Genomic DNA, 22,885 nt, shown 5'->3' with positions numbered 1-22,885 from the left:
ATCTGAGCACTTTAAAATGGGATTCACATGTCCAAACTGTTGAGCGCATTTACAGAACTGATGTCCGTGATATGATCCTCGAAAGACAGCAAGCTCCGGTGTAATACCTCAGTTTCAGACACCATTTTATGTTTTACAGGAATTTTGAACCTGTCTTTGTGAAAGGAAAAACTTAGAAAGCTATTATATACATACATAAAGTACGAGGAAGAAACAGAAATGCTGTTTGGATGGAGAAAGCAAAAGTTAATCTTTCTGAATGGTAAAGAAATCTGCTTCATAAACACATGCATTAGCACATAAATTTTGTCCTACATGTTTTACAAAGACTTGGCAAATGTGAACATTGATACGCCACAGCTTTTTTCAACAACTTAAGAGATTTAAGATTTTTAACATCATTTGCGCGCGTGCACACACACACATACACACACACACACACACACACACACCCATTAGAAAGTTTGTATGCTTCACTTCAACATACCTAATATTATTAGAGAACATACAGAATCATCCTCTTATCATAAGGAAGTTAGCTCACTGTTTTCTCAAAAGCTGCTATTTTAGAGTGAAATAGCATTCAAAAGAAAGTAAATTTCAGATGGTCAACATCAGGATTTATTATAGTCTCTGTAAACAGACATCTATAAATAAATAAAACAGGGTGGAGAGAAGAGAATCCTGAGGTGGCTCTGTAGCCAGGATATTCAGTAGCACTAAGTTCCATCCTGGAAACCAAGGCATCTAAGAAAGTGCAGGGCTGTTTATATTAATTTATTTTGTAAATGGAATATGTACAGGTTTAATTATTTTGCACCTTGAGGTAAATCAGTACACTGCAATTACTACTGCTCATTTACACCTATTTAAGGCAACATTTAAAAATCAATATATGTAGTAAATTATATTTTTCACTTGTCTTGCAATGAACACTATCCACGATCGCTATTTTTCAAAAACAGTGGAAAAATATCATAACCATGTAAAACAAGCAGTTAATTACTTAATAAACATGAGTTACCTTTGCTCTTCAATGGAGTAGTCATATCAGATCATTTTGTAAGTCAAGTAGTCAAAAGAAAGCAGAAACCATTGACAATTAGAAACATAGCAAAAAAAACATTTTGAGTGCAACGTATTTTGCAAGTCATGGTTTTTCTGGCACTGGACTATCACTATACATAATTAAATAAAATTACAGAAACACTATGATGCCAGGTAGTTTTCAGTTTACAATTTAAAACCCCTTCCTGTAAAATAAGAACATTTGTGAACCCTATGGTGTCCAGACACAAAGAAATGATGTGAGGAAATCCCCCTTGTTCAGGTCCATCAGGGGAGTTTACAAAATGTAGCAGCAAATACTGGGGTCTTTGGAAATGATTATGCTGCTGTGGATAAACAGGAATCATTTCAGTGCAAGCTCACGAAGAATAACAAGCACCATGGGTAATACTCAATTATCGATTGCCAACAGAGTCTAAAACTCTTCGGCAGGCAGTACCAAATGATGCCGGCTATGTTTTCTAAAGAAACGTAGCTACATTTCCAAATTCCCATGTGAAGCAGAAGTCAAATCCCTTATTTTAACTAGAATCTGACAATATGGTCTCAGATGGGAAATGACATCTGAGTTATTAGTAAGTAGTTTAGAACGGATGAAAAACACTTCAGAATTGCTAAAATATCAGCTTTTGGCATTCCTCATGATCCTCTATAAGATCAACTTTTCATACTTTTGTACCTTAGTTACAAATGATGAAAGGGAGCATTGGAATTTCATTAAAATTTTCATCTTAATATTCATGTCACAATTTTGCTATTTCTCTCTGTGGCTTCTCAATACTCATTTGGTTTTTGTAAATTATCCTCTTGCCAAATCAGTTTCACAACCCCATTCATCCAGTCCTACAGGCTTAACAAGAACAACATTTATTTATTTCATGTAGAGCTAAGAGTATATAAAAGATGGCTAAAAAGATGTGCTAGAAGTTAAAAAGGCAGCTCAGAGAAGCAAAAACAACAAAACTAACACAAACTAGAAAGAATGCCATCAATCTGAGCTATACATAAAATGTCTAAATTCCTTTTAAAATACAAATATGGCAGTGCTTTATATCAAAGATGTAAAATCTGTCAACTGCTTTCAGATAATAAACCATAAATGCAAGTGAGCACCAACTATTTACATTAACAATTTAAATTACTCTGTATTTGTTATCTTTTCAAATGTTTATATAATATTTAAGTATATCAATTAAAATAAATAAAATATTTTAAAATGCAATCACATAACAATCTATTAAATAGTATCTATACAACAGAAATAACAACGTAAACAAGAAAATGAAAGGTAATTCTTTAGAATAAAGTAATACTGATCATAAACCCATTAAGAGAATTCTGACTCCTGATTATTTCCTCATATTACTTGTAATAGAAAAATAATCAAGGACCTGAACCTGATACAAACTAAACCACATTTTAAGTAAAAAACAGCAAAGGCAGAGAACAGAGTGGGCATTCTGGGCTCTGATAAAGCATTAGGATTCAGAAAATATTTCTACAAAGGCAACAAAGTTTAACTATTATAAATTTGCATTTTATAGCTTCTAAAATCCATAAAGTTATGACTGCTATAGGTTAAATTATAAAATCACCTGCAATTTTACTTGTCTATCGGAATATAAACCTCAATGTGGAGTTTTAAGATTTAAAATAAATTTTAAAAACATAAATGTCAAAACTATAGTTCTTAGCTAGAAAATTTCTATTGTTCCACCTTTATAGCCAAGAAATCTCCACTGCTTATGAAACATACAGATTATCTGCATAAATGAAACACACATGCAGAGAAGCCGTGACATGTTACATTTGTCCCACAACACTGGCATAAAGACTCCCTGTTCTTCCCATAAAGAACGAACAGAAGTGAAATAATATGCAAAAATTTTTAGTAACTCAAGTAAAAATTATAAATATATGGACAAAGTACGTCACTTAAGGTTGGTATGAATTACCACTGATGGACAAAGAGATTTCAAGGAAAGCAGATTGAATGCATTTCCCCACATCTTTCTACCGCAGAACACAAAATGTTCTTCCAACAAAATAAATATTTGAAGAGTTAAGAACCATGTACCTCATTTCTAAGAGACTATTTCATCATATACACAGTCTCCATGGTGTTCCTAGCAAACTTCAGACACTACCTCAAAAATCAGTAGTCACGCATTAAATAGCATGACATACAATATTGTTATATATAGTGACATGAAATACACACATTTTATATATATACATATAATAAAATATATATATAGCTGTATAGCTATATATATAGTTCCTCTTGGTTCAATTCTATAATGAAGTTTCAGCATCCATGTATTTCTTTGTTGGTTCATCTTCAAAATTTATTTTCACACTGACAGGCTTTTCAGGGCTGTTTAAAACAAAGAATGAGAATAAATGATTTTGAAATGGATACATACTACATTCTAAACACGGCCAACACTTAGCATCCATAATCACCCTTTTGAGATGACTATAAACACTATAAACTAATGACTTGTTATTTGTTACTTTATTGCTTTCTTTTAGTATCAGTAAATTTGATTGGAAAGACAAATATTAAAAATTCTTAGATTTTTTTCAATGGATATGTTTGCCACTGAAATTAATGTTTTTCTTACAAGTGAAGAGGAGTTTCTTAAAATGGGTCATTTTATGACTAAGTTTATTAGTTTTACTTTATAAATAAACAGTTGTAGCATGTGACATTTCACTGACAAATCCATTAAAAAAGAGTGATCTTTGCTAATATAGATAAGCATCAAATAACTTCCTGCAAAATGTAACACATTTACAAACTTTCTCTTCCCAAATTTGGTTCACAAATATAAGATCAGAACACATCTATTTTATATTTTCAAGTTACTATCAAATACAATGATTCCATGTACACGGATTTAATTGACTAACTCATAAATGAAAATACACTGTGGTTTGCTGCCTTCTCCAGATAAGACTGAAGGAGGACCCCCAAACATTTTTCTGTTAAATGACATAACCCGAACACTGTCTTTCTTTCCCTTTGATTTTGACTTGAGGAACAACCTGAATGAAAGGCAGAAATATAAAAGATACAATAATATTATTGTAAGGTCTTTACATTTATCAAAATAATCTCAGCCACGAGTGCTGACAAGGTGTGAAAATTAAGAGTAAAAAGAATATCAAGCTAAATTCTAGCTGCATGGAATATACAAAATGACAAAGAGTTAAACTTAAAAACTTTTAAGATCAAAGACAGAAGGAAACAGTCCAGCTTAGAGAATCAGAACTCAAGAAATGATTTAAAAAAAAAAAAAAAAAAAAAAAGGATAGAGATTAAGTAGGAGCAAAGCTCTAAGAAGAGGTAAGGAAGGAATGAACAAAACCTAACCAATTATTATCAAAAGACAGTGGTCAGAAAGATAATAGCTAATGAGGAACAGCTAGTGATTATTTGTCTGGAAAAGTTTTGATTGGATATCCAAGCAGAATACACCAACACAAAACGAGTCTGGTACAAAGTGACACAGAATACCTGCTGAGTATGAACGACTGAGTACACTGCTGGATAACACCTCATTTCTCCACAGACCCAAGGGAATCAAGTACCCTTGGGCACCTAACAAAAAATCTAAGGAAGGAGGTATGAAATAGTTATGGAGTCCATGCCCCCTTATAAAACTGAATGACCATTATATCCATGGATTAAATTTCTTCCAACTATCTTCTAGGAAAACATTACCTCACCTGAAGAAATGGCAGGCTAAAACAAAACAAGACAAAACCAAACAAGGAAAACAATCATGTCTGTCTTTTTGCTTGGACCATCAGAAAGAATGACTGAGGGAGCGTCCAATTATAGAATTTATGTAACCCCTAATAATTATCTTTCTGTACATGGTTTCCGATCTTTTATATACTCATTCCATATTACCATAGGTGATATTCACTTTTATTCTAAAATGGCTCAAATTCTTTTTGGAAATAGGCAACCATGAGTTTAAAAAAATAACTTCTTTGGCACTTATATCTGATTTCCAGTATTCAGCGAAATGATGGATAGACAGATGAAAGGAAGAAGGAAAGAAGAGAAGAAGGCTGGTTTTGTTAAGAGAATAAAACTTATGCAGATTGAGTTAAATGTAATGGTTTTATTAAATAGCTATCTAGGCAGAAGTCAACTGAAAATCGGCTACGGTTAGAAAATGCGTAAATAGTTACAGCTACCTCGTGTTAGGCCTGGTTACTTTGGCATTCTCAGTATTCATGGAAAGTGCCTTCCATTGTGCAGTTTTGGCCATTTCATCTGATATGTTAACAACTGAGGGATCAACACTAAAGAACAAATATACTTTTTGGTTAGTATTCAGTACTTGCAAAAGCATTAATATTGTCGCTCTTGACTATATAATATTTGTCTTCATCAACTTAAAACTGAGAAAGCTCTTTGTCTTGCACTTAAACCAAGGTCTAGAAAAACATCAGAATTATGTAGTTCTGTTATAAAGATATCACGAAGCATTGTATCTTTCTGCATAATCAAAGCTAGGAGTTAAGATTATAAATTGGCAATGATGCCCAAAGATGATCATCTTGGCTCTAAACGTATTACTGAAATAACATAAAAGACTACATTAATGTGCTTGTAAATATAAAAAATATAGCCTCAACACACTTAGAAAACTTTCATACCTGGCAAAAATCTCAATCTCATCAAATAAATATCCCCAGTTAAAGAAAGAAAAATTGAGATTATTATTTTTTTAAAAAAACTGATTTTTAATAGCTTTTAAAAAACCTTTAAAAAGAATGGTTGAAAAGGCAATCAAAATCAAAATCAAAAGAACGAAATACTGTCCTTTCATTGGAAGAGAAAAATGTAACCATTCCATGTCTTTATAAAATATTGCAACATTCCTTTGAGATGAATCCAATAATGATCATATCCATAAATAATCTGGGGCTCGAGGTTATCAGTCACAAGTCACAGGAAAGTGCTATGAAGTTAATAAAAATATATTTGCAAGCCCTTTTTCTTCACCAAAAAGTAACATTTCATGCATAGAAGTGACAAACACAAATGTCAAATTAGACCTTAAATTCACAATGTGATGGCAGCTATGTGATAAATGACTAAACAGCAGTCCTTTAGAAAAGTGCTAGCTTTGTTTACACTTTAAATCCAATATCGTTTAAAATAATAAGACTGCAGGGGCGCCTGGGTGGCTCAGTGGATTAAGGGTCCAACTCTTGATTTTGGATCAGGTCATGATCTCAAGCCCTATGTCAGGCTCCAAGCTGAGCATAGAGGCTGCTTGGGATTCTCTTTCCCCCTGCCCTTCCCCCACTCACACTCTGTGTGTCTCTCTCTCAAATAAATAAACATTAAAAAAATAAATAAATAAACTTTATTTAAATAAATAAACGAAGAAATAAGACTGCAGAGAAGTGTAACATGGTCCTTAAAGAATCTCTAGGAAAAGGTGCTTTACCAAGTCAATTTTTTTAAGGTGCAAAAAATTTGAAGGCCCAAATTCACAATGGCAGAGCCATTCCAACTTGAAACTACCTACTGTGACTAAACATTTCTTTGGTTTGTTGCCAACTTCAAATAACTGAAGAGAGACATCCCTGAAGCACTTTCTAGCTTCAAAATGTCCTCCTCTAAGAACTTTCCCATTACTAAAAACTAAGACTTTTCTGAAGACAGTACATGTTTTGTTATTCCCCAAAATAAAACTACATGGGGAAAAAAATCAATTCCTTTCATGTTTAATGGAGTTTTGCAGTTTCCAAATGTTTTCCTGCATTACCTCATTTGATTTTCATGGCAGGTAATCCAAAGCTACTTAAGACTATAAAATATGACAGATAAACAGATCAGCCAATTTCTGGCATTCCTGATGACCAAATTTTAAGCAAAGCAGCATTTATCATGGCCTGTGCCATCACTTAAAGAGACAAAAGTATATGTACAGATAACCATCCTTTTTGTTAAATATCAGACAGTGTAAGTATAGATTCCACTTAAATTTGTCAAGGCCCGTGTATAATCATACTGAGAAAGGGATAATGCAGACTAGAGAGACTAAGTGGCAAATAATTTCAGCAAATTGATGAGTCACTAATAACCATCATGGCAGCTCCTATAGTCTTAAGTCCAACAAAATTAATACACTAATTCATTGAACAAATATTTACAGAACCCAGCAAAGCAGAGCACTATAGCTGCGTGTATCAAGACATCTATACTTGGCATTTAATTTAAAGAACATAAGAAAGATTTGAGGGAAAATCATAAAAGGTGACACAGAGTACTTAATACCAACGATGAAAATTAACAGTAAAAATTATAGAGGGAACATTACTTATGAATTCATCTATCAAAACGAATCAACATGTACAAGTCTAAATACAACATCTATAAAAACTATAAAGATTAATTAAAAATGAAAAAAATCTGAAGTTAATAAATACCAACAAACCTTTTCTATTAAACGGAACCTATATACATTCTATACCTGACTTTTCTACTATCAAGCGCTAATCAGAAATAGAATAAATGTGGAACCAGAAATCAGATATGTGCATAAATAATATAGACTTTTATTCTTTAAAACTACAAAAAAGTACACAGAGTTTAAAGACAGAATTTACCACCATCTTTGGTTCTTAAATTTACATATAAACCACTAAAATCATACATTATAAACTATGTATGAAACGCAACTTGTCCGTGACATGAGCCCTCACTGACAATAGTCAAGTCACACCTTTGCAAAGTAGGAGAGTTCCAGGGCCTCTACACATAGTCACAATTTGGAAGGTTATCAGACAATGGATTACCAACGTTTATCTTTCAGCAAACGCTGACACAGCCCCAATAAAGGACAGAAGGGAAAAACCTATACTACTGAGAGAATGGGACTATTCTGAGTTTCGTGTTCTGACTATAAACTTCATTAAAACAGAAGGAGTGATACAAGACAAGTAGCTCTTGTCTGCTTGGCATGTGAGTTGGTTTAATGTTCTGGTCTAAGTCTGGCCTATCACCTGCGAAGGGAAGGGCCTTGCGACTCCCTTTCGAATTCACGCAGCCCCCGGTTAGTTGATATGCTAGATGCCAGTTTTGTCATCTTTTTAAAAATAAAGATTGCTACTTTAATGAAGCATTACATGGTTTATTCATGTACTTGAAGTGTATACAAAATACATTTTACAAGATAAAGTTTTATCTCACCTATATTTCAGGGCTTTAACCGGAATCTGTAAGAGACTTCCTCCTTCAAATGGAAGGTGCACAGTGTCGTCATCAGCTTGAAGCATCCGTTCGGCTTCCTTCAGGGCACATACACAAAAAGATTACTTTTCCCAGAATATTTCCAGGAGGACCAATTAATATGTAACATCTTCAAGAACTGGAAACCCAAACTGACAATATTATTGAAATATAACATATTTGCCATGGCTGGAAAAGTCCTTTTACTATTAGAAACATATACTTATGGCACAATAGAACACAACCATTTGGAAAGACTAAATTGTAAATGCTTATAACGTTCATTTAAGTTTAACCGTTAATACTATTTTAAAAATAGATTTAGCTACATAAATTTTATTATCAATTGTTAGCACAGAACAAGAGATAAAATTCTGTGAAACCTCATTACAATACACTGTAAGCAAAACTTCATTTGCAAAGGAAGGGTTTCTCGATCTCAGCAATACTGACAGGGCCAAACAGTTCTCTGTAGTAAGGGGCAGTCCTTACTACGACTAGTAAGTAAGTAACACTAGTCCTAGTGTTAAGTAGCATCCTAGGCCTCCACTTACTGGATGCCCCTCCAATTCTGACAATGAAAAATTTCTCAAACATTGAAATACGACCCCAGAGGAGAAACGTCACCCCAGATGGAGAGCAACTTCTATTGGAGACATGACCCAAAATCATGACGTCATAATCACTGGGGGCAGGGCTGGATGGACTGGGAGAGCATTCACACTCTTCTTCTTAACAACAGAAATCCCACTATTTGAAGGTGGCAATATGCCCAGCTTTTAAAAAGTCAGCGTTATGGGGCGCCTGGGTGACTCAGTCGGTTAAGTGTCCGACTTCGGCTCAGGTCACGATCCCACAGTTTGTGAGTTTGAGCCCCGCATCGGGCTCTGTGCGGACAGCTCGGAGCCTGGAGCTTGCTTCGGATTCTGTGTCTCCCTCTCTCTCTGCCCCTCCCCTGCTCGCGCTCTCCCTCTCTCTCTCTCTTTCTCTCAAAAATAAACAGTAAAAAAAAAAATAATTAAAAAGTCATCATCAAAAAAACCCCCAAAACCCAAAGCTCAATTTCCCAGCATCCCTTGCAACTCCATGTGGCCATGAGATGCACAAATAACTTACTGGATGACAGTTCTGGAGAGACTCCTTAAAAACAGGACAGTAAGGGGAGGGCAGGTTTTGCTTTCTCACCTTATCCCCCCTCCTCCTTCCTGCTGTCTCTCATGCTAATATGACAGCTCCAGCTCGGAATCCATTCCGACCTAGGAGGGGATGCTGAGTATGGAAACGGTGCTGAGGACGACAGAGCGCAGCCCAGGAGCGCCCGGACAACACCGTGCAACTGTCACATTAGCTCACCCCTCTTCTAAGACTTCTTCTACCTGAGCCCAGGAGCTCTTTGTGTTTAAGCCCCCTGTACTTTTGTCTCCTGTTATACACACTGACCCTTATTCCGACTTAATACAGAAAATAATACGCAGGCAATTTTAACCTAAGTATTTCATAAATAAATTCTACCGTACTTGAAAATTCACCAAAAGCTCATCAACATTTGCACATATAATATAGTTTTAAAGGAAACAAGAATCTTTAAAAAATTTTGGAGACTCCATTCAAATCAGTATTTCCAATTAGTATCCTGATTAAAGAGTCATGATTTTTCTTAAAAACTAATCATAAAGCCAGCAATTCTGCCATAAATCAGCACTGCATAATCAATCCAAACTATGAAAAAAATACCAACAAGCCTTAAACATATTTGTCCATGAAGTTTAATAAACGCATTTTCGTAAATACTACACAATATAAGGTATATACTACGTTGCTTTCTCTCAAAAATTAGGGGGAAAAAGTAAATTTGAGTTTAATTGTACTTTTCGTACAATGATATTTAAAGTCCTTTTTGTCATTATGTAGATGTCAGATTAAAATGTTAAAATTTAAATGTACGCTAAAATGTACTTATGAATTTAAGATTTCTGTTACCTATGTTTTAACACTGCTAAATTCTGTCACTGTTAATTAAGTCCACATGGGATACGTAATTTTTATTTATTTATTTATTTTTAACGTTTATTTATTTTTGAGACAGAGAGAGACAGAGCATGAACGGGGGAGGGTGAGAGAGAGAGGGAGACACAGAATCCGAAACAGGCTCCAGGCTCTGAGCTGTCAGCACAGAGCCCGACGCGGGGCTCGAACTCACAGACCACGAGATCATGACCTGAGCCGAAGTCGGCCGCTTAACCAACTGAGGCACCCAGGCGCCCCTAGATACGTAATTTTTAAAAGGCTGGTTTTGGGTCAGGGCTTTGAGGGGGCAAGTTGGTAAAATGGGTAAGAACTTATGTTTGGGACGAGTTACCTACTAACCTCCCTCTGCCTCAGTTTCCTTATAGGTAATCTGGGAATGACAAAAGTACCTACACTTCATAATGATAAGGTTCTTAGGAGGATTAAAGGAGCTGATTCCTGTAAAGTGACCATAAGAGTGCCTGCTACTTGGTACGAAGTATTAAGCAACAATGAATAGTGTAAATTTAAAACTCTGGTCTTATTACCTCTTTCTCTTTTTTCTTTTTGTCATCTTCTTTCTTTTTCTTACTTTCTGGCATGAGATCATCAAGCCAACTAAGTTCTCTCTTTGTGAAACACAGATCCATGAGTTTGCGTACAAAAACTAATGCGAGAACCTTAAAAAAGTGGAGGAGAGAATATTAACTAAAAATTAGCTGTATCATTTGAAGAGAAAAAAAGTATCAAATGATAAATAACCAAAAAGTGATGCATATATTTTATTTAAAAATCATTTCATATACCATCTTATTTCAAAGGACGTGAGTTACCTATTTATCTTTCAAACTTCCTGCTCAAAGAAAAGATATTAAAAATACCATTTTTAATATTTTCCTATATAAATCGCTTGCACTCTGCATAAAATTAGAAAGCAAATTAAGCATACATAGTATCTTCACAGTAAAACAAGATTATTAATTTTTATGACTTTAAATTATACACGTTATACAGATAGATACAATTTTAAAAATCTCCTAAGCAATGCATTAGAGAATCCATTTCCCAATATTAGGTTTAAACTTTTCAATTATATAATGTGCTTTCCTTTATTTATTTATTTAAAAAAAATTTTTTTTAATCGTTGTTTATTTTTGAGAGAGAGACTGTGAGCAGGGGAGGAGCAGAGAGAGAGACAGAATCTGAAGCAGGCTCCAGGCTCTGAGCTGTCAGCACAGAGCCCGACGTGGGGCTCGAACCCACGAACCACGAGATCATGATCTGAGCCGAAGTCGGATGCTCAACCGACTGAGCCACCCAGGCGCCCCTAATGTGCTTTCCTTTAACTGCTACTAAGGTTGAAGAAACGTTTGCAAATGTTCATTGACCATTTGGACTTCTTCCCTTTCTTCTTACCATCTTCCTTATTACTGTCTTTTCCCTGTTTTTCAATTGCTTTTTTATGACTTTTATTCATGAATTCGTAAGACCTCTGTGTAGTTTAGATAAAGGCATTTTATTCGCCTTATGTGTTGCAAATACTTTCTCCCAGTTCACAATACGAGTTTACTTACTACATTCATAGAAAACACTTAATTATCATGTGGTTAAATAGATCTTTCTTCCTTTTACAGTTGGGTTTCCCTATCTTGAGAAGTTATCCTCAATCACTGGACTATATAATATTCTTCAAAATCTTCTACTACGTTTTAACACTTACGTCTTGAATTCATTTATGGTTTCTTTCTGAATAAGGTAGTGAGTAAGGAAGCAACCTTAGCTCTCCATTCAGAGTCAAATCATCCACGACTATATACTACATTTTCCCATGTAGATGAGTTATCATCTTTAATGAAATGTCCCACTTATGGTATTCAGGTGGTAAATTCTCACATATATTCTGATAAATTCTATTTTTCTGATTTATGTCTACGCCCATGTCAATTCCATACTATGTTAGCTGCCCTCACCTGACAGCAAATTTTAAATATTTAGTTATCACAACAGTATGGTAGCAGCATAGGAAGAATCAAGTCCCTCCCTCACTCCAGACCCTGCCGGGAATTCTTAATTATCTTTGTTTTGTTATTCCTCTGGTATTTATTACATCTTTACTTTTTTATTAATATGCAACTTACATTAAAATAGAAAAATATCATATGTACAGTTTGATGCTTTTGACACATGTACATATTTGTGAAACCTACACCCGAACAACACACAGAACACTTCTACCATCCATGTTGTTATCTGTGACTCTGGCATTTATTTTTCTCCATAAGCTTTAAAATTACCCAGTTCACACTGACAACAACTTCCCCACATACACACAAACACATGCAAATAAACTCATACAACTCATTCCTGAAGTGACATCTTTACAATACTAAGAATGCAAAATAAAGAACATGGTATATCTTCCTATTTGTTTGGGTCTTAATTTTATGTACTTCCACATTTTATGGGTTGAATTGTGTCCCGCATGAAAGATGTATTGAAATCCTAACCCCCTGTACCTCAGAACGTGACTTTATTTGGAAATAGGGTTGCTGCAGATATAATTAAGAGGTAATACTGGAGTAGGGTGGGCTCCTAATACAGTATGTCCAGTGTCCTCAAAAATGGTCTTATAAAGACACAGTGATACACAGAACACATGACAACGAAGGCAGTTTGGAGTTAGGCAGTTGCAACACGCAGAAGGCCAAAGATTTTCAACAAACTGCCAGAAACTAGGAAGAAGCAAAAAGGATTGCCTCACAGGTTTTAGAGGGCCCCATCCACACCTTGATTTCAGACTTCTAGGATCCACAGCTACCATATAATACATTTCTTTGGTTAAGCCAACGGTTTTCTGGTAACCACCTGCCCTAACAAAATTCTTATTAATTCTATTAGAGCTTTTAGTCTTTTTTTTTTTTAATTTGAGTCGTTTGAGTTAATAAGTATGTAATCACATTACTGACAAATAATGTTATCTCTTCTTTTTACCAATTATTGTATTATTCTTATATCATAGTTAGAACCTTCAATTCATATCAAATAATAATAATAGCTGACTTCCCTATATTAAAACTCATTTATAAATTTTTATTCACAGTGATTGCATTTTATAAAAAGTCTTTTTATCTTTAATTATGTTGATAATTCTTGCTTGCTGCTCAAGTATCCCAGTCTATTTAAACATCATATATTACTTATAGAAACACTATAAATGTATTTATTTGTTAATATCTTCAGATTTTTTACACTTATATTGGTAACTGAGAAGTCACCATCGTTCTTTCATACTTTATTGGGCTTTGGTATTAAGACCTTGCTAGTGTTTCATGACCAAAAAATGCAGAAGTTTCCATCTTTTCCTTTGGTTTAGAATAATTTAAGAAGTACTGAAACTAACTGTTCTTTAAAACTCTGTTGTTAACCCATCTGGGGCCCAGGATCCAAGAGCAGATCTTTAACCATTTTCCCAGTCTTGTGTGCAATTGACTTCTACATATCCACAGATTTTATACTTCTCTTTGGGTTAACTCCCAGAAATGTATGTATAGAACGGAACTAATCCATTTCCTCTAGATCAGTGGTAGGTAAACCACAGCCCTTGGGTAAATCTGGCTCTACCTGTTTTGTATGGACTATGACCTAAGAATAGTTTGTAAAGATGAACATTTGGAATTGATTTGATAATAGGGAACACTAACTTTGAACCTCATTAAATGACAGAAAAATTATCCCAAATGAGAAAGAATTTCATTTTTCTCATTAGTAGTCTTTCATTTAAAAAAACTGGACAATTACTTTTTAGATTTCAACAATAAGAAACTGTGGACATTTCTCTCCTGTTATAGAAGTGCCTATATATCTTATGACCCACAAAGCTGAAGATAATTTACTATCTGACCCTTTACAGAAATAGTTTGTCAACCTCTACTCTGAATGTTCAAACTTATTCCTATAGATTCATGTAGCATTTTCTTAAAGCCCCTCATATCTCCTCCATAGCTATGGTTATGCATCTCTTCTCTCTCTTAATCTTGTATATTTTGCTCTTTTTTTCTTCTTTACTCAAGCTTGGAAGGAATTTATTTATTATCGATATTTACAAATAAAAAAATTGGTAGCGTTTAAGTTCTTCTTTAATAATATATATTGTGAAGGGTATACATTTTTCTACAACTTTAGGTATATCTTAGGTGTATCTCACAGACTTTGTTATAAGTTCTCCATTGAAATACCCACAATGTTTAACTCAATTTTCTACCCAGGGATTATTTCAGCATTTAATTTCTAAATACTTAAGATATCTTTAGTGTTTTTCAATATTCATTTGCAATGTAATTTATTTGTGATCAGGAAATATTTCCTGGATAATTTTTAAGCTTTTTAATTTTTTAAGATTTTCTTTGTGGCCATGTACTAACCAATGTTTACACGGTATTTACAAAAGGATGAATATTCCCCATTTGCAAAATGTGATATTCTATGATAATTTAGTGAACAATACTGTCTTATTAATATGATCTAAAAAAATTTTTTTTAACTTCTAGATCTCTCAATTCCTGAGAAAGATGTACTGAAACATCCTATAAAAGAAATATGTTGTTTTGGTTGCTTTGCTTTTTTATACCTGGCTATCATCTTTGTTCCATAAACATCTTAAATTCTGAAAGTCATTTAAAAAAACAAAACAGGGGGCGCCTGGTGGCTCAGTCGGTTAAGCGACCGACTTCAGCTCAGGTCATGATCTCTCAGTTTGTGAGTTCGAGACCCACGTCGTGCTCTGCGCTGACAGCTTAGACCCTGGAGCCCACTTTGGATCCTGTGTCTCCCTCTCTCTGCCCTTCCCCCGCTCACACTCTGTCTCTCTTTCCTTCAAAAATAAATAAACATTAAAAAAAAAATGTTTTTTTAATTAAAAAAAAAAACAGCATTCTACAGCCCAAAGACTAAAAAAACAAAACAAACAAACTTTAGAAAATAACAAGCGAATTCGGTTTCTAAAGTGACTGGTTTAATAGCTAGAAAGGGCCAATTCATATTTCAAAACACCTATGGTGCTTAAAATGGGCTATTCTCTTTCTCATATGTAAATATTACTAATACATTACTACATTATATTACTAATATAAATGTTAGTAAAATAATTACTGGGGTCAACAGAATTAATGATTAATACATAAATAAGTAAATTGATATGTAATTATTATAAATAGTGACAAAGTCCGAAAAAAACAAACAAAAACAAAACAACCTTACCATCATGGGAAAAACTACCGCAGCGGCTGAAGCTTTTATCACCCACAAAAGAACGAGACAAGTAAGCTGAATGACCGTGAAGATATGGACCTTCCAGAGAGGCACGTAGCGAAGGTATATCAGATCGGGCTGATGCTTAGCAGGCATTCCAAATAATTTTATACGGTCAAAGAACTATGTATTGAATGGAAAACAAAACAAAGCAAGACAATTAGTCAACAAAAATATCATTTCTGTTACTTAGGAAAAGAAATTACACTCAACCTTAAGAGTTTGTGATTTAAGCTAGAACTTCCTTGGTATGTTCTGAGAATATAGGAGAAGTTTCAGTACAGAAGCCCGGGACCCAGCAGGGTGGAATGGGGAAAGGGTATCAACAATCATTTTGAACTAACAGAATTAATTTAATGAGAAAACTCAAACCGAAGTGTCTTAATTTGGAGGATTAAAATATTTAGATAAATGTATCTGCTATAAGCAAATATGCAAGTCACTTAATCTCTTTGAACTTGTTTTCTAATATGTACAATAAAGGTAACAATTTTCAAGGCTCTTTCCAACTCTAACATAATCAAGTCTATGAATACAGCCTAAAGTACAATCACCAATTTTTTACCCATTGGAAAGAAAGCTATGAGCAAATTCCTTGGTCTTTTGGAGCTTTAATTTCCTCATTTATAAATTAGGAGTAAGACCAGACCTATCTACCTCACAAAATTGTTGTAAAGCCGGGGGGAGGCAAGTGAGTTAATGAGATCATTTCTTGACCAGTGGAGGAGGAGATCCAGGACTACTGAAAACAATAAGATGCTGCTGGCAACTTTAGACAACATGCTTTTCATGATAGGAGGTGGGCATGTGGTACTAACAGGGCTTTATGAGCTAAATGTTTTACACAAAGACTGAATTCAAATCTTTAAATTTCATCAGGTTTGTTTTCCAGGAAGTATTATAAACAAGACAGAGTAGGAAAAGCACTGGGTTCCAGTCTTGGTTCTGTTGCTCCTTCAGGGAGTCCCTCTATTTGTGTTTTCTAGTTGGCAAAATTAGTATTTCTTCCTTTCCTACATCCCAGTGTTGTTCCGAGAATCACAGATAATAAGACACACTAGGCTTTACAAACTGTCTCGCACCATACAAACAGCCAGTATTACCATTCTAGTCCTCGACATCCTCCCTCTCACTATACTAATCTTCATCAATAGTTACAAGGCCTTTCATTGGCTTCAATTAAAAATAGGCAAGGACCATATCAGTTCATGACCTCATTCTTGAGGGGAAAATGTGTCGTAAGCAATAATCACTTGGAAAATGTGGATCTGAAGTCACCAGTTAACCTGCCCCCCAAAATATCAGAGTTGAGAATACATCACTACCATCATGAAAACAATCTTTGCAAACTTAAAGTATTTTTAAGCCTTTCAACAAAATCATTAAGTACTTCAGACTTGCCTGGATTCCTTTTAATGAGGAAACTCCCATGTAAAGGAAAACGCCATATAGGACAGGCATGGGAATAAACTGCAAGTAAAACGACCACAGTTAGAATAAGAACTCATGCTACTCAAACAATTTCACAATAATAAATACACAAAAACATAGTGAGTACCTATGCAGACAGAATTAAAAGATCTTTCAGAGGTAAGACCTAACTCTTCTAGAAATAAGGAAAATGCTAGTAAACGGTAGCAACCTTGAAAAACCGTTGGGTCTTCTGCATGTTTCTTCCGGAAACGGGAGTATGTTCAGCGGTTAAGAGCATGAGCACTACAATTGGACTGCTTGGTTTAAAAAGCCAGTTAACCCCTTCTGGAGCCTCAACCTCTCTATGCTTTATTTCTGCAACCGACTGCATTAAGATGAAAGGATTTCAAATACTAAAATACTCAGAAAAGCACTTGGTGAGTACTGATCACTCACAAAGCATTAGCCAGGAATTAAAATAAAAACTTACTTTAAAAAACTAAAAATTAAAAAAGGCAGGAGTTATTATTATTGCTATCACTTCCATATAGTAACTATTATACGACAGTACCATTTACTGATACAATAATTGAACTCCACCCCCAAAAGACAGTCCATATTACTCTGGCAGTCAGAGGCATCCCCAACTGACTACCTGCCGTGCCTAGGCACCCTACAGCAAAGCCATGAACAGGCTCCAGTCATCTACTCAAAAACCACAAGCAGCACTCTCACCAAGACAGAGGCCTGTAAAGAAAAAAGACCTAACAGCTACAGAGGAAAACCACATTCACTTTACTGAACAACCAAGTATTTCCTTCCTAAGAAATGTGGGAGCAAAAAGTACTTCAGAAAGAGAAGAAAACAAGTTAAAAATCTAATAAGTACTAATAAATCCTCAGGAAATTTCAGGAAAATATTTTATCCATAAAGCAACTTCAGAATGCCAGGAAAAATAAATGATCAGAATGAAAGAGGGAAATCTAAAGATATAATTATCAAAATAATTAAAATTAATTTTGTAATGATTTTGATGAGACTAAAGAGATCAATCTAAGGAAAACAGGAAATTTTCATTAACAGTGAGGTGGCAGGACAGGAATGTGAGAACATATTCAGGTCTAGTATCTACCTAAGTGAAGTTGAAGAAATATCTAACAGAGAGAAGACAAAATAAACGGGAATTGGCAGAAAATTCCCGTAAGTTTCCAGAGAACAATGGCCCATCGAAAGACAAGCAGGATAAATGAGTCTTCTATCCATCTATTTACCTAAGTATCCCAGTGAAATTTCAGAACACCAGGAGTAAAAACGAAATTGTGGTAACTTCTAGAAAGGAAAAAAGTGCCTCTGAAGTTACAAAAAACAAAGAGATATCACACATATTATTCAGACCACTGATCTATAGGAAAAGATAATCTCAAAAAAAATTTTTTTGAACACTGAAATGCATGTCTATCAATCAAATATGAGAATAATTTGAAACAAGCAAGAACTCTGAAAGTTTACCACCCATGGCATCACACAGGAAAAAAAAATTACTCCAGGAATTCCTTTAGCAATACAAAGAAGAAATGTAAGAAAAAGTGGCAATTTTCTTTTTCAAAGTAACGGGAAGTTAACAGATACTAAGGAAACACTGGGTCCTAAGGCTTGGGCGCTTACTCTTAAGCAGCAGCGGCAGATTAGTGAAATAGGGTTATTTCTGTCTCCACGCAGGGAGATCACACACTGCTTAGTTCTCAGTGAACATATATATCATACCATCATAATGCTGATTATGTGTTCCCAGAAGGTTTACATTTTTATAATTTAACGTACAGGGAAAAAAGAGCATGGACAGTTTAACTGTAATTACAGCAGAGAAAGTAAATGTTAGTAACCATTACAATAAAGCTAAAAACAGAATCAACCCAACGCAGGTGACAGTTGGGACAGCGGGTAGTGGACACTGAAGTGTGCTAAATCCTCATGAAACATCCACCCCTACGTGACAGACTCCCAGGCTTTTTGGTCTCAGAACCCCCTTTATGTTCTTAACAGGTACTGTGGACATGCTCCCCCCAAACACTTTTGCTTTTGTGAACTCCAAGAGGTCCCTGGACTAAACTTTTGAGATTCACTGTCTTATAGGTAAAGAGATTCAGTATAAAAATAATAAAGCAAAAAGTAAAATTATGAAAGTATATAAAACTAGAATGCTTGTAGCCTCCAAAATAAGAAATAGAGAAGTTAAAAAGAGTTTACCTCTGGAGAGCGGCTTTTAGAAAGTGAGGGAAAACTGGGAGACTAACTTTTCATGTTAGAGCTTTCTTGCTGTTCTATTTGAAATTTTTTTCCTATATGCAGTCAATACTTAAAAAAGTTAAAAGGCAACCTACCTTAATAGGGGACAATATCCCCGTAAGAGGTACTAAGTATTCCTCCTCTTATGCCAAGTACTTCTAACAATACACTTACACTAGGCAGTAACTGCCCATTTACCTGTTTCACCAACTAACTAGACTGCCAAGGTCTTAAAAGCAGACAGTAATGTATCCTGTTTATTATTATTTCCCTAGTCCTAATAGCACAGTAAGTACTCAACAAATATTTGGTGAATTAATTGGTTACTAGAAAGTTCATGAAATGAAGGCCAAAGAATTCTAGTATTTAACTTTTTTTTTTTAGTTAATATGGTAACATACATATATGCTCTAAGTTTCTGCCCTAATGTATAAATGTACACAACTCTTAACTGAGTAATTTTCTTTGCAATAAAAATAACTACAACACCAAGGGAAAAAAAATGGAATTGAGTTCATCCATAATAAACAGAAAATTACAGATTAGGTACTTCACTACACTTGCTATTGTTATTGTTACATTTCTTAAACACTAGATTCAATAAGATATATACAGTAAAAGTCAGATACAAGTAAAAGATATTTAACATAAAGTTTAATTTCTTGCATGCTTCATTTATGTTAGTGGTTTTTGTTTTTCTAACGAGTGCTACTACCTCTATTTCATTTAGTTTATCAGAAATAACGCATTTATTTATTTAACAGCAATATTATTTTCATATTTTGGTCAAAGAATTGTTTCATCCATGTTTCAATATTACTTCCTTTAAGATGCCTATAAAATTCTCTGGGTATATTCTTCTTTTAGATCATAAGCTACACGGACTAACTCCTTCCAAAACTCTATAGTCCTTAATACTATCCTTTTACAATATTTCTAAAATGGATGCATCTAACACTGAAATGCCTACTGTACTAAATACCAGTTGCCAAAATATTATTTTCTAAATAAGTTCCAGAAAATGAAACTAATTTTAGCTATTTTAATGTTCCATTTTCACACAACCACATATACACTTTGTAACAAAGAAGATTTTAAAACACTGCGGTGAAGAGATTTTTACCTTTAGCACTGAAGTCATGAACACAGACAGGCCCATGAGAATAAAAATCATTAGCCCTGTAACTCGCTGTTCACGAATTCCCAAAAACTTGGGTTGTTCCCCTGGAGCAGAACATTCAGATTCAACTTTTAAGCTGTTGACATGACTTATTGACAACACTGTTGCAGCCACAAACCACGGAAGTCCCATGATAGAGCAGACGCCCAACATAACACCAACCATGAGCAAATCAAGGTGATAGCCAGCTCCTTTCTGGAAAGTGAAACGAACATGAATACTTGTAAGTCTAAACTGTTCTTTTGGGTTAAAGGACTAGACTACTTCATAAAGAGAGAAAAAATAATTTCCTTCCACCTCACATCTTTCAATTTTCTAGTTATTATGTAAACACCTCAAACTCTTGAAATAACACCTGACACAAAACGTAAAAATTACCTTCAATTTGTGCTCCTTTCTGTTTATGATGACAGCTGTAATCTGTTGATCCATAAAGATGAGAATGGTACAAAGCAGAGCTGGGATAGCGGCTATTAACAAAGTCCACCAAGGATTTTCTCCCAACGGGCTTATGATCCAGCCCCTACTTGGATCAGTAGGCTGTTAAAAAATTAAAGATGAATAGAAAGAAAGAAGTTTCCTCCTACTGCACAAATTTCCACATCATAGGTTGTGTCTATTCCAAGAAATGCCAAGGAATCAAAAAAGGACTAAATTAAATCTTGGGACATAGGAGGGAATTACTTGCAAAGACGGCCACAAGAATGCTTCCCATCCCTCGATGCAAGTCGCTAGTCCAAGTAATCAGTCTTTCCATCTAGAGGTGGGATCCATTTCCTCCCCTGGGACCTAGGATGTCTCTATGGTTTACTTCAGCCAACAAAATAAAGCCAAAGTGAAATGTGTGATTTCTGAGTCTTGATCTCAAGGGACCTTGCAGCTTCTTCTCTAACTCTCTTGGAAGCCTGAGATCAAGCTGTTGAGTAAGCCTGGATAAGTCCTCTTGAGGATGAGATACAATAAAGTGAGAGAGAGATGGGAGCCAACTACCCCAGCTGTTTCAGCCATCTGAATGGAGTATATTGCCCCATCAAGGCAATGGATGACTGCAGCCGCACAAAAGATCCCAAACCAAGAGACCCTACTCTACCCTACTAGGTTTAAGTACCAAGTGCCACAGATTTATGAACAAATGAGGGATTGTTGTTTTAAAGGCTTAATGTTTGGGGAAGTTTGTTATAGACAAATAGGTAAGTGAAGCAGAGTGTCACTTCAACAGGCTCCTAACCTACTTCAAATAAAGTGAGGTCGATCTACTGCCTAGATCAACCCCTAAACTAAACTGCTTTGAAGATCTTGCAGACTAGTGATCTCAGCAGGGTCGGTACTAAATCAGAACTGGGGCCTCAGGACATACTTTTCCAAAGCATCTACTGACAAAAACCTGGCACTTTAGTAGACACAAATACATTTTGATGCTGAAACATAACATCTGTTTCATAATAAAAATTTTAAAAGATCTTAAGAGAGTTTTAGTTTTCTTGGAGGGCATTGGATATATTGAAATCTAAAAGTGTTTTCACTACCTAAACTTCACCTTAAGCCTGTTTTTTCTTCATGAAAACATCTGTCAACACATAGAGGAAATTCAATATTTTCAAATGCAGGTATTCTAATTTTCCCACACTGATACACATTAAACTGCTTAATATTCAATACTGTACCTGAATAAAAATATTTTACCTATACAATGCACAATTCTTAAGTGTTCCTTGATTTATTTCCCCAATGCATCTTATGACCCTTGAAATCAGTTTGCTACTGGAAAGCTAGATCAATGAACGGATAACAAAAATATATTTAGGAATGAAAATAAGGCACTGTGCCCAGGATTGCAGGAAATTACATCAATATTTCGAACCAGTATTAATTTACAGTTACATTTATTTCTAAGACTTGGTAAAAATAAAATGAGTTCCATATACTCATCTCTTAATTAAGGCCTAAAATCTTTAGTGGTTCAATAGCTATGCTTTTAAATAAAGGTATCCAAATTTTATTATATACTTTCAACAGCAAAATTTTAAAAATTTGAATAAAATTGAGTATATCCAATGGCTCTATACGCATCTATGTGTTATGTTACTAATGGTGCTCCATAGTAAAATTCATATAGTAAATACTATAAAGCTGATTTTCTCTTATTTTTAAATAAAAATATAAGGAGACCTTCTATATAATTTTAGTGGATCATTTTCCACCCATGCACTTGTACTTTGGAGGCCACTCGTTTTAAAAATAATTCTTTCCTCCAGTGAAAGAAAAAACAGACTAAACTTATATTCACTGTATTCCTTATTTCTAATCCCCTTTAAATCTTCTATCTTTAAAAGAAGTCATATAATTTGCTATAAATA

The 22,885-nt window shown here is 34.7% G+C and overlaps 1 protein-coding gene across 4 annotated transcripts in view; it reads right to left on the bottom strand.

Annotated features, from left to right (window-relative positions):
• Positions 1 to 1,919: 1,919 nt before the first annotated feature.
• SLC4A7 (solute carrier family 4 member 7) overlaps positions 1,920 to 22,885 on the bottom strand; it is a 105,798-nt gene continuing 84,832 nt past the window's right edge. For 3 of the 4 annotated variants that reach the window (XM_047100007.1, XM_047100004.1, XM_047100005.1), the window contains 8 exons: positions 20,907 to 21,068; positions 20,472 to 20,723; positions 17,051 to 17,119; positions 15,599 to 15,772; positions 10,891 to 11,022; positions 8,297 to 8,394; positions 5,284 to 5,391; positions 1,920 to 3,445 (listed from right to left, as the gene is read on the bottom strand). In XM_047100007.1, the coding sequence (XP_046955963.1) occupies positions 3,364 to 3,445; positions 5,284 to 5,391; positions 8,297 to 8,394; positions 10,891 to 11,022; positions 15,599 to 15,772; positions 17,051 to 17,119; positions 20,472 to 20,723; positions 20,907 to 21,068 (1,077 nt within the window). In that variant the 3' untranslated portion in view covers positions 1,920 to 3,363. The remainder of the gene's footprint in view (positions 3,446 to 5,283; positions 5,392 to 8,296; positions 8,395 to 10,890; positions 11,023 to 15,598; positions 15,773 to 17,050; positions 17,120 to 20,471; positions 20,724 to 20,906; positions 21,069 to 22,885) is intronic. The other variant, XM_047100006.1, reaches the window with a different exon arrangement.

This window comes from Lynx rufus, unplaced genomic scaffold, assembly GCF_022079265.1.
Source record: "Lynx rufus isolate CCGP_SWC_20201006 ecotype Redwood Valley unplaced genomic scaffold, mLynRuf1.p SCAF_5, whole genome shotgun sequence".
In the NCBI taxonomy this organism is placed as follows: Eukaryota; Metazoa; Chordata; class Mammalia; order Carnivora; family Felidae; genus Lynx; species Lynx rufus.
Note: the sequence above shows the minus strand (reverse complement) of the source record. Positions and strands in the feature narration are given on the sequence as shown.